At 41.5% G+C, this 13,223-nt stretch overlaps 2 protein-coding genes across 3 annotated transcripts; both read right to left on the reverse strand.

Annotated features, from left to right (window-relative positions):
• Positions 1-237: 237 nt before the first annotated feature.
• Positions 238-3,957, reverse strand: LOC144740256 (vesicle-trafficking protein SEC22b-B). Of its 2 annotated transcripts, XM_078623126.1 has the most exons (6): positions 3,883-3,957; positions 2,434-2,445; positions 1,919-2,028; positions 1,580-1,740; positions 519-665; positions 238-392 (listed from the first exon to the last, which is right to left on the reverse strand). In XM_078623126.1, exons 1-6 carry the CDS (start codon positions 3,955-3,957, stop codon positions 238-240), a joined length of 660 nt encoding a protein of 219 aa, XP_078479252.1. The 2 variants fall into 2 exon arrangements, with proteins under 2 accessions (XP_078479252.1, XP_078479253.1); XM_078623127.1 differs by lacking the exon at positions 2,434-2,445.
• Positions 3,958-6,164: 2,207 nt separating this feature from the next.
• LOC144740254 (N-acetylneuraminate lyase-like) lies at positions 6,165-11,078 on the reverse strand. Its single transcript, XM_078623124.1, has 11 exons — positions 11,005-11,078; positions 10,771-10,844; positions 9,491-9,578; positions 8,748-8,805; positions 8,026-8,101; positions 7,801-7,893; positions 7,578-7,723; positions 6,688-6,734; positions 6,527-6,611; positions 6,400-6,439; positions 6,165-6,310 (listed from the first exon to the last, which is right to left on the reverse strand). Exons 1-11 carry the CDS (start codon positions 11,076-11,078, stop codon positions 6,165-6,167), a joined length of 927 nt encoding a protein of 308 aa, XP_078479250.1.
• Positions 11,079-13,223: the final 2,145 nt, after the last annotated feature.

A 13,223-nucleotide genomic window follows, 5' to 3' on the forward strand; every position in this document is an offset into this window, starting at 1 on the left:
TATTAATCAAACTCCAGGACAACTACGGATGCATTCCTGTCATTTCGAATAATGAAACTATGAATAATAATCATTCATAGTCAGATCACACAACAAAATGGGTGGTGGTACGTGGTGAAAAGTCTTATGAAGGGCAGAGATCCTGTGTTTTTAATCAAAGGTGATGGTTTTTTTGCTGCAGACTCTGTGCAGCTCTTTTCCCACGTCAGTATTTCTCCCTGTTCCTCCGTTCCCCTCTCAGAGCCACCAGAAGCGCACATAGACAATGAGCATGATGAAAAACACACCACCGGCTGCCAGCTTGGCATAGGTGGAGCGGGTGTTCAGGTACTTGGCGTCACTCCTGTACTTTTTAGACAGGCTAGACAAGTTGCTGGCTTTGGAGTCGAGTGCTGCAGGGTGGAGGGACGACACCGAGATGGAGAGATAGAAGAAAGATGTCGCAAAATTCAGTATAAAGCTGCAGCAGTTTGACCTCAAATGAGCACACCCACAAACCACAGATACCGTGGACTTACCAGAGAGCGCCTCTCCTCTCTGCAGCACCTCTTCAATGTTTGCCACCATAATCCTCTGAACATCCTGGAGCTCCGTGTTGATGCTGCCCAGATTTCTTCTGGCTCGGCTGTCAATGTACGATTTCTTGGTTTTTTGGATGTAGGTGTCTGGCCGAAGAGACACAAACAGTTAAAGGAGTTGCAGGGTCGGTTTGCTGAATGTTTTCTAGATGCTTACAGCTGTGAAGACTAGATCAGAGCAAACTGTAGTGACTGTGCACTCCTGACTTTACTCCGGATACTCCAGTTTCATCCCACATCCATCGCCGGCAAGTATGCCAGGTTAGTTGGTGTGAATGTGAGTGCCAATGGTTGTCTGATGGTTGTCTGTCTGCACATGTCGAGCCTGCGATGACGTGGGGAACCGTCCAGAGCGTATCCCACCACTGGCCGCATGGACAGTTGGGATCGTCACTTTAATAGGAGCAAGTGGAAGATGACGGACCTGCAACGCTGCATTTGAAGTCTGTTGTTTGTGTATGTAACGGTGTGTTCCACGTGCAGTGGACATCTGAGTCAGTGACCGCTGTGACATCTGTTCTGGGTGAAGCTCGAGTGTTCCACTTTAATCACAACATACTTGGTACGAAAGAGACGTAAGACGCCAATTGATAAACAACGCATTACATGGTATTCCACGGACACTGAACTCTGTGTCCTCTGAGTTGGACCGAAGTCTGAGTTGGGATTTCCTAGTCCTCCCTTTGGCAACTTCCTGTCCACAGCTCGAAAAAGGAATTCAGACTCTGACTGCAAATTATATATGTGACATGTCTGTCTGTATCAAAGAGCTCATTAGTGTGTTGCTGAGACCAACGAGTCTCAAACAAAGTCATTCTTCTCTTTTTTGTGTGAAGAAACTGAATTTTAACATCAGAATATTTTGATATGTGGTTTTATGGAAAATGGTTGTCCGTGAAGGTCATAGTAACTTGCTTAAATCGTACGGGTACACCCTCTACTTCTATCCCACTGCACCTACTCCCCCCACGCCCCTTCCCCTTTATAGGTTGTTATCTTACCAAATTCAATGAAGGAGTAAGGCCGGGACACGGTGGGGACCCTCTTTCCATGCTGCTCGTGAAACTCTGCCTGCAGATCTTCTAAGTACGCGAAGGCCAGTTTTTTGGGAAAACTGGCTTCACACAGCACAAGGTAACACACGCCTTTCTCTATAAAATAGCTGTTGAGAGAACCAAGCAATGGATGAGACTCAAAAATTAGGTGAGCAAATCAATATGACTTCATTTGAATTGTGGAAATAATCACTTCATGTAAAATAAATGAAGTTAAACATGTAGTTCTGTAACTACATGTTATCACATGTTTATCAAAATGTTTTGTTCCCTCGTCATACTCACTGAAACGCCATCGATCCCGCCTCTAGAGTGCAGCGAGTGGGACTCTGGTCGTTGAGTTTCCGGAAGAGCTGTTTAGCTTGACTCTGATACTGCTGCAGGTCGCGGCCCAACTAAACAGACAAAAGATGGAAACTGATCACCTGTCGCACCTGACAAAGAGTTCAGTCGGGGCAAGAAACGCCATTCACAGGCACATTTCCGACAACAGAGGAGACACAAATGACAAATAACTCAAAGCGGCTTAACGGAGACAGACAGCACCTGCACACCATGCTTGATGCCGTTCATTTCTTGGCCCCACTGTGTGTGTGTGTGTGTGTGTGTTGACATTCATTGACATAAAAGACTGCAGTGTGATGCCACATGAGACGTTGAAAAAATATTAATAACAATTCACTGTCACAAACTGTGACTGCAATGAGGATTTGGCTGCTGATTGGCATTTCTTTACTTCATTCGGCAGTGTAGCATCACACTTAGAGCATGGTGACAACCAGAGCAGACACACAACAAACCTTTTCACTTCCCTTTTTGAAGGCAAACAAGAGAGTGAGGAGAAGAGATTAGACTCATAACACAAGATCTCACAGACATGTTTTCACAGGTCACACTGATGCATTGTGATTGGTTTTCCACTTTCCTAAAGCTGTTACCTGGAGAGAAGCTACAGCGATGCATGATGAATGTCTGAAACGCTGTTGCACTACAGCGTTGTCATCCAAGTTGTTTTACCAAAGAACAGTTCACATTCAACAAACTCATGATGACCAATGCAGTTCACGCAGTGTTTGATGTCTTTTTTCCCTGAGCTCAAAGTGTTTGAATCATAATTTAAAAAAAAAAAAAGCTCAACTCTTTCTCAATTCATAAACTCATTCATTCATTCATCTTCTTCCACGTATTCCGGTAACGGGTCGCGGCTGTGCTGCAGCTGATCCCAGATGTCAACAGACAAACATCAGGGTTTATTTTCACCTAAACTGACGGAAATCAAACCAGACGTCTTTAAAGTTTCATACATTTGAATTCCGTTTACCAGGCAGTTTTCCTCATTTCAGGATCAACAGACTAAACTGCTTTCTGGAACAGACCCCTGCATGTTGCATCTGGAAACAAATTGATATTTAACTGATAATTCAGCCTTTTACTGTTCTCTGGCGGGAAAATGGTGTGATAATATCTGTTCGGTACTTCATCATGCAACATGCAGAATTTTCTCCCTTATGTCATTGTTATTGATCAGGTTCTCATCTTCATGTGTTCTATGTTTATTTCAGTGAATCTAATTTCTTTTAGACCGAGCATGGCGACAACAAATCATTGCTCTATTTGCACACAGAGCTTCGTCAGCTGCAGACGATTTGGGGTGAAAATCATGAGCAATCCAGCACAAACAACAAACGGGCCATGAATGTCTACACCCCATGCAACAGCTTGTCACAGATGCATTAAGACAGATTCAGATTGAGGAATATTTAAATACACTTTCAAACGTCAGATGTATGCCTTGGTTTTGAAAAGTTGCCGATGTTGTGTTTCATCTCACTCTGTGGTTGGGACCCGATGTTCAGTGTGTTCAGTGGATTCTTTCATTTTTCAATGTAATGTCCTTACCTATTATAATTAATAAAGATGCTTCCATTGGAGAGGCTTAAAGGGATAATCCCACTAAATAGTAGGTTTCTCCTGATGTTATGTGCTCACAAGAAGTGGATGTGAATGTGAGGTGCGTCTCAGGGTAAATAAAACACTTCCTGTGTGCAGGTAACCAGGCCCCTGGACACCTTCTCTTAGCAGCACTCAGGACAAACCAAGTTTGGTGCTGAAGCCGGTGTGTCCTCCACATCTGGAGGAAAGCAGCCGGCCTGAGTGGGAGTCAGATCCATCCCGTAAAGCCCGTCACACTGCAGAGAGCAAACATACAGCCCGTGTGTCTGTCCGGCAGAATATGTTGGATTTATAACCTGCTCGTCCTCCTGCATGGACGCGGCCAGCGGAAGTCCGTCCGCCAGCCGAGCGATCATCGTCAGCAGCACCATCTCTCCGCCGGTTCTCCGCTGCCCGCTGCACGTAACGGTGGAGGGAACTGCTCCGGTTCTTGAGCTTGACAGGCTGTCAACGGACAACAGCTCAGGACTGACTGACGCGCTGAGCTGGCCGGAAGTGGGAGCGCTCGGTGTGCGACAGCCTAATCCGTCCCCCGCAAACGGAACCAAAGCCACAAGGTTCCTCCCCGTTTCTTTTTTCCCCCTCTCCCAAAAATCGTTATTAAAAGTTCAAACGTGTCAAAACACTTAACAAATATGGCAGTTTAAATTACATCTACAGTCCGCATAGACTCCGTTTTTCCAGTTGCTCTGACTTTGTCAAACACACTTTCTACATATGTATGAAATAGAACAATAACAAATCAAACAAACACAAGGAGAAAAATACATTCTTTTATCTAGTGCTGTTACTTAGATACTTAGAAACTTCGCCACTTATGTCAACAATATTTCTTTTCTTGATATAGTAATTCAATACAAAAGGCAACTTCATCATCATAGAATAATTGACCCATAGAGAAAGGGGAGGGTTAAGTTAACCAGCAACAGGTCTTTGTGTTACTACACATTTTCAAGTAAATTATCACTGGCAGCAATTATAAGGTAACATTTGGCTCGGAATGTTTCAAAACATACACATCCCAAAATATATATTTTATTTGTGTGAATTATTCTGAAATATTGATTATAATTTCATTTGGCTTCTGTTTTCATTGTAAACATTCCATAAGGTGACACCATATTCCCCATGGAGCTACAGCCTTCTTTCACTAGTCCTAAACGTGGAGATTGCACTAGACAGTATGAATTGATGAATGCTGTAAACGACAATCATCCATCTTCACCTGATCCATCATCTGATCCGCCTGTCTGTCGAAATGTTTGTCAGTGGAAAATACAGTACATCTGCTGGAATAGGATGCAGGAATGTGCGAAATTCACCTGCTCAGTGGTGTTCACACCTCCCACCTGTGGTCACACAGAACATGTGGTTTGATTATACTACATACACTACAGCTGCATCTGCTGCCTTCATGTGATTGGTTGCTTTCTTTGTGTTATTCCTACATGTTGTGTTATACAGATTTATTAAATAAATCTCTTGAAATGAAGAATGTGAAGTCCAATGTAATAACAGGAACACAAACTCCCACGATTGAAGATTTCACAATGTGCTTAGTTAGAAAGTTCAAGGGAATGCATTTGAAAACACACACACACACACAAGTATTCCTAGTTCATAAAAGGACAAGTTAACCAGTTTATGATGTAACAGTACTGTAAATATACCATTCACTTCATCAGAGTAATGTATTTAATATTTAATTACAATTTGAGGGAATGTTCTCAACGGTTTCAAATGTTGTGATGTGTCAGTTTTTAACACACAGCAGCCTCAACACAGCAACTGATTAAGAATCACAGTGTGTGCAAGATTTTTACAAAAAGAGTAATGACATTTCAAGAATAAACATTCTTTATTGGATACTTCCCTTTTGGTGAAGATTCAAAATACATTTCCAGCAATACAACCATGTAAACCTGCACAAAAGAAGTGGACGTAGCTTCTAGAACCAAAAGGTAAAGCCCCTGAGGAAGTCCTTCAAACCTGAATTCTGTTTACTGGCCAACAGGGGGAACTGTGACTCATTGTAGAGTATTTAGTGGACTTCTCCGGCCAATCATTGTTTCAGTATTAGTCCAAAGCGCTAACATTAATGATCCTTCCATCTCACTTTTCTTCCTGTTCCCTTATTTTAATGTAAACAAACCCTTAAAAAAAACACTTTTTTACCTGGAAATCTGGAACTGGAACTGGAAATCAACTGTGGACATCAAGGTAATACTATCGATTGGCAAAAGCACCCGGTTCTCAAAATAAAGTGAATAAACAAGCAACACATTTCTCTGGTAGCATTTGTGCAAAAATTATGAAATGATCTCCAGACTAGAGATAAAATAATGTAGCATGAGCAACCTCTAATTAATGATTTATGCTATAAGAATGATTTTAAAGATATAAATGGAGAAAATGGCAATATATAATATCAGATTGCATTGAAACACTTACAGTACATAAGAATGGTATGATTTGTTGCAAGGTGTAGCTAGTGTGCATCAGGAGCAAGGTAAAAAGGTAAGTAATAAACATCTGGGGAGTGACTGATTTCTGGGTTCAACAACACAATATGAAAATATCAGTCTTCAGAAAAAATGCTGCGGTATTTCTGTGTGATGGCCAGAGCGTGAGCAGGAGGACAGGGTGTCAGGGGGAGTCGAGGGGGTCCCAAAGACAAACCTGACAGCTCCGTCATCAGCTGCTTGTTCACGCCCACGTCAAATCCTTTGAAGAACAATAGCAATAATTCACAGATGGAAAAAGTGTGAATAGGAGTGCTACTTTAGTAGAAACCATCATTCAAAATCACTCACCCATTTTAACGGCATAGCTGATAAGTTCTTGGACTTTTACCTGCTCAGAGAAACAAGTTCAAAATGTCAGCAAGTGAAACTGACCCAAAGTTTCCAGAGGAGCTAGGAGCAGAGAGATGCTCGATACCTGTGTGGATCTGGCTGAGACGAGATCACCTCTCTGAAAATCTGCAATGAGCTTGTTGAAGTGGCATCCTAAATAGTTGAACGTGCTGTAGGCAGAGAGACATGTGGAATGATGTGCTGGAGCAGATAATAATAGAAGCCAGAGCATCATCAGACACTGACCTGCCAACCGCTCCGTGGGCTCCCATCGCCAGCGCTGCCAACAGTTGCTGTGGCGCACAAAGAGAAAAGCGTGTTTCACATTTAGAGGTCCTCGTTTGCACCGGCATGTTTCTATTAAAATCTTCGGTATAAGGAGGAAGGAAGGAAGCAGTTCAGAAATCGCCAGATTCAGAGGTCTCTACTTTCCGTGTCAAATTTCTCTACATCCTCTTCTGTTCACAGCCCAAGTTAGTGGGCCAATAAGAATGGGTTAACATTCTGGAATTCATGGCGTTGATCTTCCCCTGTTTTTAATCTGCCAATTTTTTTCTTAAATTAACGATCAGCATTCAAAGAATTACCGAGAATTATCGCCTCCCAATCAGAGAGACAACTCGTTTCACGTTCACATTGTTCATTCCTGAGGAAAATATAGTGAAAAATATGGCTTAGCTGAAGGGGAGATCAGACACATCTGATCAAGCTTGATTAGCAATATGAAGTCATTACTCAGCATTTTGAACATCTGCTGAACATGGAATGATAAACAACATTTATGCTCAAAAAAGATCCTTTTAGGCATGTTTTCTACACCTCATACTTATTGTTTTATTCATATAATACACTATATTTACCACAATCAGAATTAAAATTTTCAGTTTTGGACCAAATAATGTCTTGACTCTGGAAGAACAATGAGCATCAGTATATCAGAGCTGAGTTTGTTCTGCCCATTTTAATATGAAACACTTAACTATTGTGATCTTTGTAAGCTCTTGAATAACTTGATTTCAATGAAATGTTTCGAAAGCTGGAAGACACCCTTGACCGCTAAGGGTATCGATATCTCTCAGGGTTCATGATGCTGACTAAGCAGCTAATGCACAAAAAAAAGTGGAGAAAAAGCTGACCTCGTCCACACCGTAGAGGAATGACCAGTGGGGTTGAGCACGACTGACACACAGGCCAAAGTCCACCAGGTCACGGTCACTGAACTTCACGCCTCTGAAGGAGGGAATGAGCTTCTCAATGCCCTCCAACACATCTCTTACCGGCACTGAAAGACATTCAGTGGGCCTTCAGGGCAGTTTTTATCATGGTTAAGGAAGCTGAGTGCAGTAATCAATGACTGACCCTTGACACCAGTGAGAGCTGGGAGGTGGTAGTAATAGAAAGGCAGAGTTGAGGCGACCGAAGCCACTTCCTGCAGGTACGACTGCAGGGCACCTAAAGCAGAGGGATGTTTGAGTTTGAAAATTAGAAAGCTAATGAATGGCTGACATGTGAATGCAATGTGAAAGGTGATGCACACGACCCACAAATTAATTAACACATTTCCCCACAGAAAACAGCACTTACCTGCAGTGCTGGGCTTGAAGAAGGAGGGGGCAATGACAGCGATGGCATCAGCTCTGATTTGTGCTGCATGACGAGCCTGAAAGGAAGATGAGAGTATGAGAGGAAGTTTGTTGTTCTTTTTTCTTTTTCTTTTTTTTGTAAAGGTCCACAGTACTGACAAGTATATTATTCTTACATGGGTGTATATCTATATCTATATATACATACATACGTGTGTGTGTGTGTGTGTGTGTGTGTGTGTGTGTATGAACAAATTCTACAACATAATAGAAATGTAACAGAAAATATTGTCCAACTGGTAACAAGTTACATGTAAATGGTCGGATCCATCTTTAAACATTTCACTCCAATAAACTCAGTGTAAACATTGACTGATTATAGGTAACAAAGTGAGCAAAGTAAATTACAAACACAAACCAAGGAGTGAACACCTCAGAAAAACTCAGGAACTGCTTTGGAATTGTATTTGTGACTAATATTTCTTTGAAAAATTGTGAAATACTGGAGAAGATCCAGAGGTGTTTCATTCATTTGCTGGCACAAGATTCTAATATGTAAAGCTTGAATGAATCACCTGTTTGACAGACTGGTTAAATACATTACCAGATTTTCAATGTTTCGCAAGGTGTCATGTGGTAATTTTATGAGACAGACCCTCCTGAGTTGCAGACAAACTCTCTGTTGCGTGTACACGTCCGTGTGGATGGCATTAGGTGACTCACCAAGTCTTGCGATTCTTTGAGGCTCAAGGCGCCAACATGCACAATCACCTGATCTAGTCTGCAGAGACATGCACACACATGCCAACAGAAGAAGCTTTAACAAACGGATCTTTTTCACATTTCTATCTCATTGCCAAACAGAGACTGTATATAAAGATGGAGAACATCTAGTACTACTACTGTGACTGGCCAGGTATTGGTTGGGCATGACTGTCATCCACTGTTTCATTGATTTAGTCATACAGTAGGACTTCTCTTACTTTCTTGGTAAATTTTTCCACAGAACCTTTCTCTTGGACATAACTTCATATGCCCAGGCACGAGTAACTGGAACTGAACCAGGCACCTTCTTGCTATGAGGTGACATTGCTCACCACTGCACCACTGTGTCATACTGTATGTGAAAAGTATTGTGTGGAGCGTAAACTTCACATTTTGGAAATAGAATCCAGCTGTCTTGATGTCGATCAGATCTCCCAGTCATTGTTCGCAGGCGTCGCAAAACGTCACACACTGTTGCGTCTTCTTAGCTTTTGGTTGTGCAAAACTGGGAAAAGACTTTGTTGTTAGGTCTCTCTTACCTCTCTACTTTTACTGCTATCTCAAGTTAAGTTAAGTTGCTGTGAGTCAAAATGACAACACCCATGTCCAGATATGGTTCTGTTATCCATCTTTATATACAGTACATGTACTCATATTATGGACCATAAGTTTCCAGGTGAAGAGGATGTGTTGGGACTTACTTTCCTTTGGCTTTCTGGCACCACTCTTCTGCCACCATCTTCCTCTCAGCAACACTGAGGGACATGCCTTCTCCGGTGGTGCCATTCACTGTGTTTAAAGTTTTGTATTAGCTTCATAGCATTTGTCAAATAGGCAAAAACGCATATACAAACAGGAACAAAAACACGGGGATATCAGCTTTTCTGCAAAGAATTAACAGTTAACATCACGAGGTGAAACACAAAGACAAAGGAATCACAGGAAAGGTGATGAATTACAAAATGCTTAGTTACTCCAGCAAAGGAATGGACTGATATTTTTTTTTTGTTGCCAAAAACATTCAGAGGTTCTAAGAGGAAGTTATTGTCAGGGTGGCTATAAGTGCCAAAAGGGCTAAATTTTATCGTGGAATCAGCAGTTATGCAGATTATTCCAGTAAGATGATGAAATACACAATACTAAACAGGGTCACACTGACTGTTGGGAAACAGGAATAAGAACATGTTGAGTCAACATGTTCTCCTTTTTGTGTCTTTCAACACTGTGTCTCATATTTGTCTCGTTTGAGTTGCGATGACAAGTACAAAAAACACTTGGGAATGCCTTCGGGTCCTCGTGGAAGAGCTGGAAGAGGTGTCTGGGGAGAGGGAAGTCTGGGCGTCCCTTCTCAGGCTGATGCCCCCGCAACCCGGCCCCAGATAAAGCGGAAGAAAATGAATGAATGAGCACAAAAAAGATAGCAGCTGTTAAGGGGGAAAAAAGTACAGGACATTTTGCCACAAAGGTCAGATAAAACTGTCTACTGCAGAAAAACACTTAATGTATCAGTGCAAATCAAAAACAATAAAGGTCAAGATGACAATGTTCCTTCTTTTCAAGGAAAAATACGATGGGGCAGTATGCTTTACCCAAACATCTCTAAAAGGTTTTAGCTGTTTACATATATTTGGGATTAAAGTGCATAAATTCAACTGAGACAGAGTTAGAAAATGTAAAGGTAGAAATGAAAAAACAAGTTCCGTGAGAACCCACTCACATTTCATTTGAATTATTTACCTAGGAGGTACAACTACTATCAGATTTATTACGATTACACCTACAGGTGGCGAGTTGAAAAACAACTTACATTTCTTAAATTAGATCTTTAGTAGTTTACTTAGATCTAGAGTGAGAGATTGTCGGCTAAGTCGGTTAAGTGCTGGGCAAAACAGTGACTGCACAGTATAAGATGCTGTATTGGGGTTAGTCAGGCCGGAAGCACAGACATGAGATTTCCAGGAATTAACACTTGTAAACTTACCAAATATGCTTTTAACACCTTGCTTCTCTGTCAGGTAGTCAATATAAGGTCCAATCTCTGATAGGTTGAGTTCACTGTTTTGGAAAATGTGAAAAATATCGGCCTACATATTTGGCAAAAGGAATACCAAATGTGACGGTATTCAAGTGTGCAGGATTTAAAATCAGCACTCACACAGAAAAATCTGTGTTAGGCTGATGGAAAAAAATTAATCAGTTTCTTCATGCAACTTACCCTTGAGCAGTGAGTGGAGTAAATGTGGCTGCAACAAGGCCCGTCAGTTTATTATTGGCAGCAGGAGGAGCCATGGCTGACATAATCTACAATACAAACACACTTGTTTGAAGCCTGAAGTTGGAGAACAACACAAGATACAAAAAATAAACTTACATTTTTATCGACAGACTTACAAAAGTCAGAAACATGCGTCTATAGACTTCAGATCGGCATCTACATAAATGTTCAAAAACTAAAACTTACAAATATTACAGCAAAATTGGACTGTTTTTCCATTTTTTGTTAATACATTATACAACTATATAACTTAATACAATATTAAAAAGACATTTATGTGTATTTGTGTGTGAGTGAGAGAGAGAGAGAATCTGCCCTTTGAGCCAACCATTTTCTTTTAACTTCATTGTAATTGATGATTACGGAAGCGTCCTGCTGCCACCTCAGAAAAAGTAAAAACGATCAGTAACGACAGACGTATCTCGAAATTCTCTGATACTATCACAGAATTCGAAAAATGAATACAGACGCGAGGAAAACGTGTTATGGCGGAAGTGATTAATATTTAGTTTATAATAGCAAAAATAAAGTGTCAGCAGTTGCCTACCTTGACTGTACTTTTCTCTGACAGCGTGTGGACATCAAAGGTCTTTCGGAAGGAGTGAGTGAATCTGTCTCGTCTATTTTCTCGTCTCCCGCTGCTCAGACTGGGGATTGTTGCTGTACCGGCACGTGAATGTGTCATGTGACGTTGCAGAGCTTTGTGGGAAATGGCGTTCAGAAATGAAGTACTTCAGAGAGCCCAGACATGGAAATTTCATATAAACATATATATTCATATATATGGGTGGGGGGGTAATTTTCTTATGTGCTGAGTCAGGTAGAGACGCACTGATGTTTCTATAATTCTTTGTCGCAAAATATTGTTTTAATTTTTTATATTATGTTTAAATTGTGAAAAAGTATCGAAATTATAGATAAAATGTCACTGACGCAGAGAACCTACAGCAAATTTAGAGAGTGTATTGTAATTCAAAACGAAAGTGTTCCCTGCAATACGTCTTCAGGGCAAACTAAACCCATAATACAAGGAAGCGGATGTTGTTGACGTCCTTTATTGAAACGCCATCCGGTTTTTGAGACAGCCTAGCTCGGCCAAGTAGCATCCCACGGCAGAATTGTCCTCACACAATATCTAATACCAAATACGGGAAAGGCGCCGTGACCAAGTCCACTATTCAACGATGGATGCGTTTTTTATCGATTTGTATTTTATTGTCGGTATGTCCGCGGCCAGCAACTCGGTGAGTTAGCACTGCTAGCTAACTGGCTAATTAAACCCTGACAAGTCCGTTGCCTGTCTGACAAACAGACCTAACAGGCGGATCGAATTGTTAACGAACACCTGTTGACAAGGACTGATATGAACAGGAGCCTGCGAGGACATCTGGGTTAAATTGTCACTCGTCAATTGTCACCTGTCACTTCCAGTTAGGAACAAGAGTTGTGGGTTTATGTTAGCTCAAACAAGACAGGTAGCATTTGGAGTGAGTTTCTTTGCCTAAAGAAAGAGAGAACTCGTACAAATACTTGTATATATACTATATAATATACTTGTACAAATAAACAGTATCAATACAGGGGACATCAGAGTTATAGTTAAGCTGTTTAGCCTTCTCCACTTTGCTTCAGGACAGATGTTCTTATAACATCAGACATTTGCTACGTGTCACGTCCTTCTAGTAGATCCGGGTAACAGCGAGCAACGGCAAACAGGTGTGTGTGTGTGTGTGTGTGTGTGTGTGTGTGTGTGTGTGTGCGTGCGCGTGTGTGCGTGTGTGCGCGCGCGCACTAGTAAGCACTGGATATGCTTGCTAGTTTAGGTTATTTGTTTGCTTACATGATTCAACAACATTCCATTTAACGACCAACGTGCAGCTGTTATCTGTTAATGTCGATGTTTAGCTGGTACAAGTGTCTTGGGATGTCCGAGATGTGGGCTTGTTAGGATGGAATTGTATGTATCTTAGGTGATTCTCTGTGAGGGAACAATTTTGTCACATCAGGGAGGGAATGGGGACGTATCTGCTGCTCATCGCCTGATTCAGAGCCAAGCTGTAGTTGTATGTATATAGCTGCAATTTTGCCAACTCGCTACAATGCCACCTCCACTGTTCGTCCTAATGCTACTCGGAGCATTCTGTAGCTACGGATGGTCT

This window comes from Lampetra planeri, unplaced genomic scaffold (assembly GCF_965212315.1).
Source record: "Lampetra planeri unplaced genomic scaffold, kcLamPlan1.2.h2 scaffold_2000, whole genome shotgun sequence".
Taxonomy (NCBI): Eukaryota; Metazoa; Chordata; class Hyperoartia; order Petromyzontiformes; family Petromyzontidae; genus Lampetra; species Lampetra planeri.

Coding starts and splice junctions, on each gene's coding strand:
- LOC144740256 (XM_078623126.1), bottom strand. CDS start 3,957: ATGGTGCTGCTGACGATGATCGCTCGGCTGGCGGACGGACTTCCGCTG. Junction 1,741..1,918: donor GCGGGATCGATGGCGTTTCA/GTGAGTATGACG, acceptor TTCTCTCAACAG/CTATTTTATAGAGAAAGGCG. Junction 666..1,579: donor TTACTCCTTCATTGAATTTG/GTAAGATAACAA, acceptor CTCTTCGGCCAG/ACACCTACATCCAAAAAACC.
- LOC144740254 (XM_078623124.1), bottom strand. CDS start 11,078: ATGGCTCCTCCTGCTGCCAATAATAAACTGACGGGCCTTGTTGCAGCC. Junction 7,894..8,025: donor CTTCAAGCCCAGCACTGCAG/GTAAGTGCTGTT, acceptor CCTCTGCTTTAG/GTGCCCTGCAGTCGTACCTG. Junction 6,440..6,526: donor TCTCAGCCAGATCCACACAG/GTATCGAGCATC, acceptor TTCTCTGAGCAG/GTAAAAGTCCAAGAACTTAT.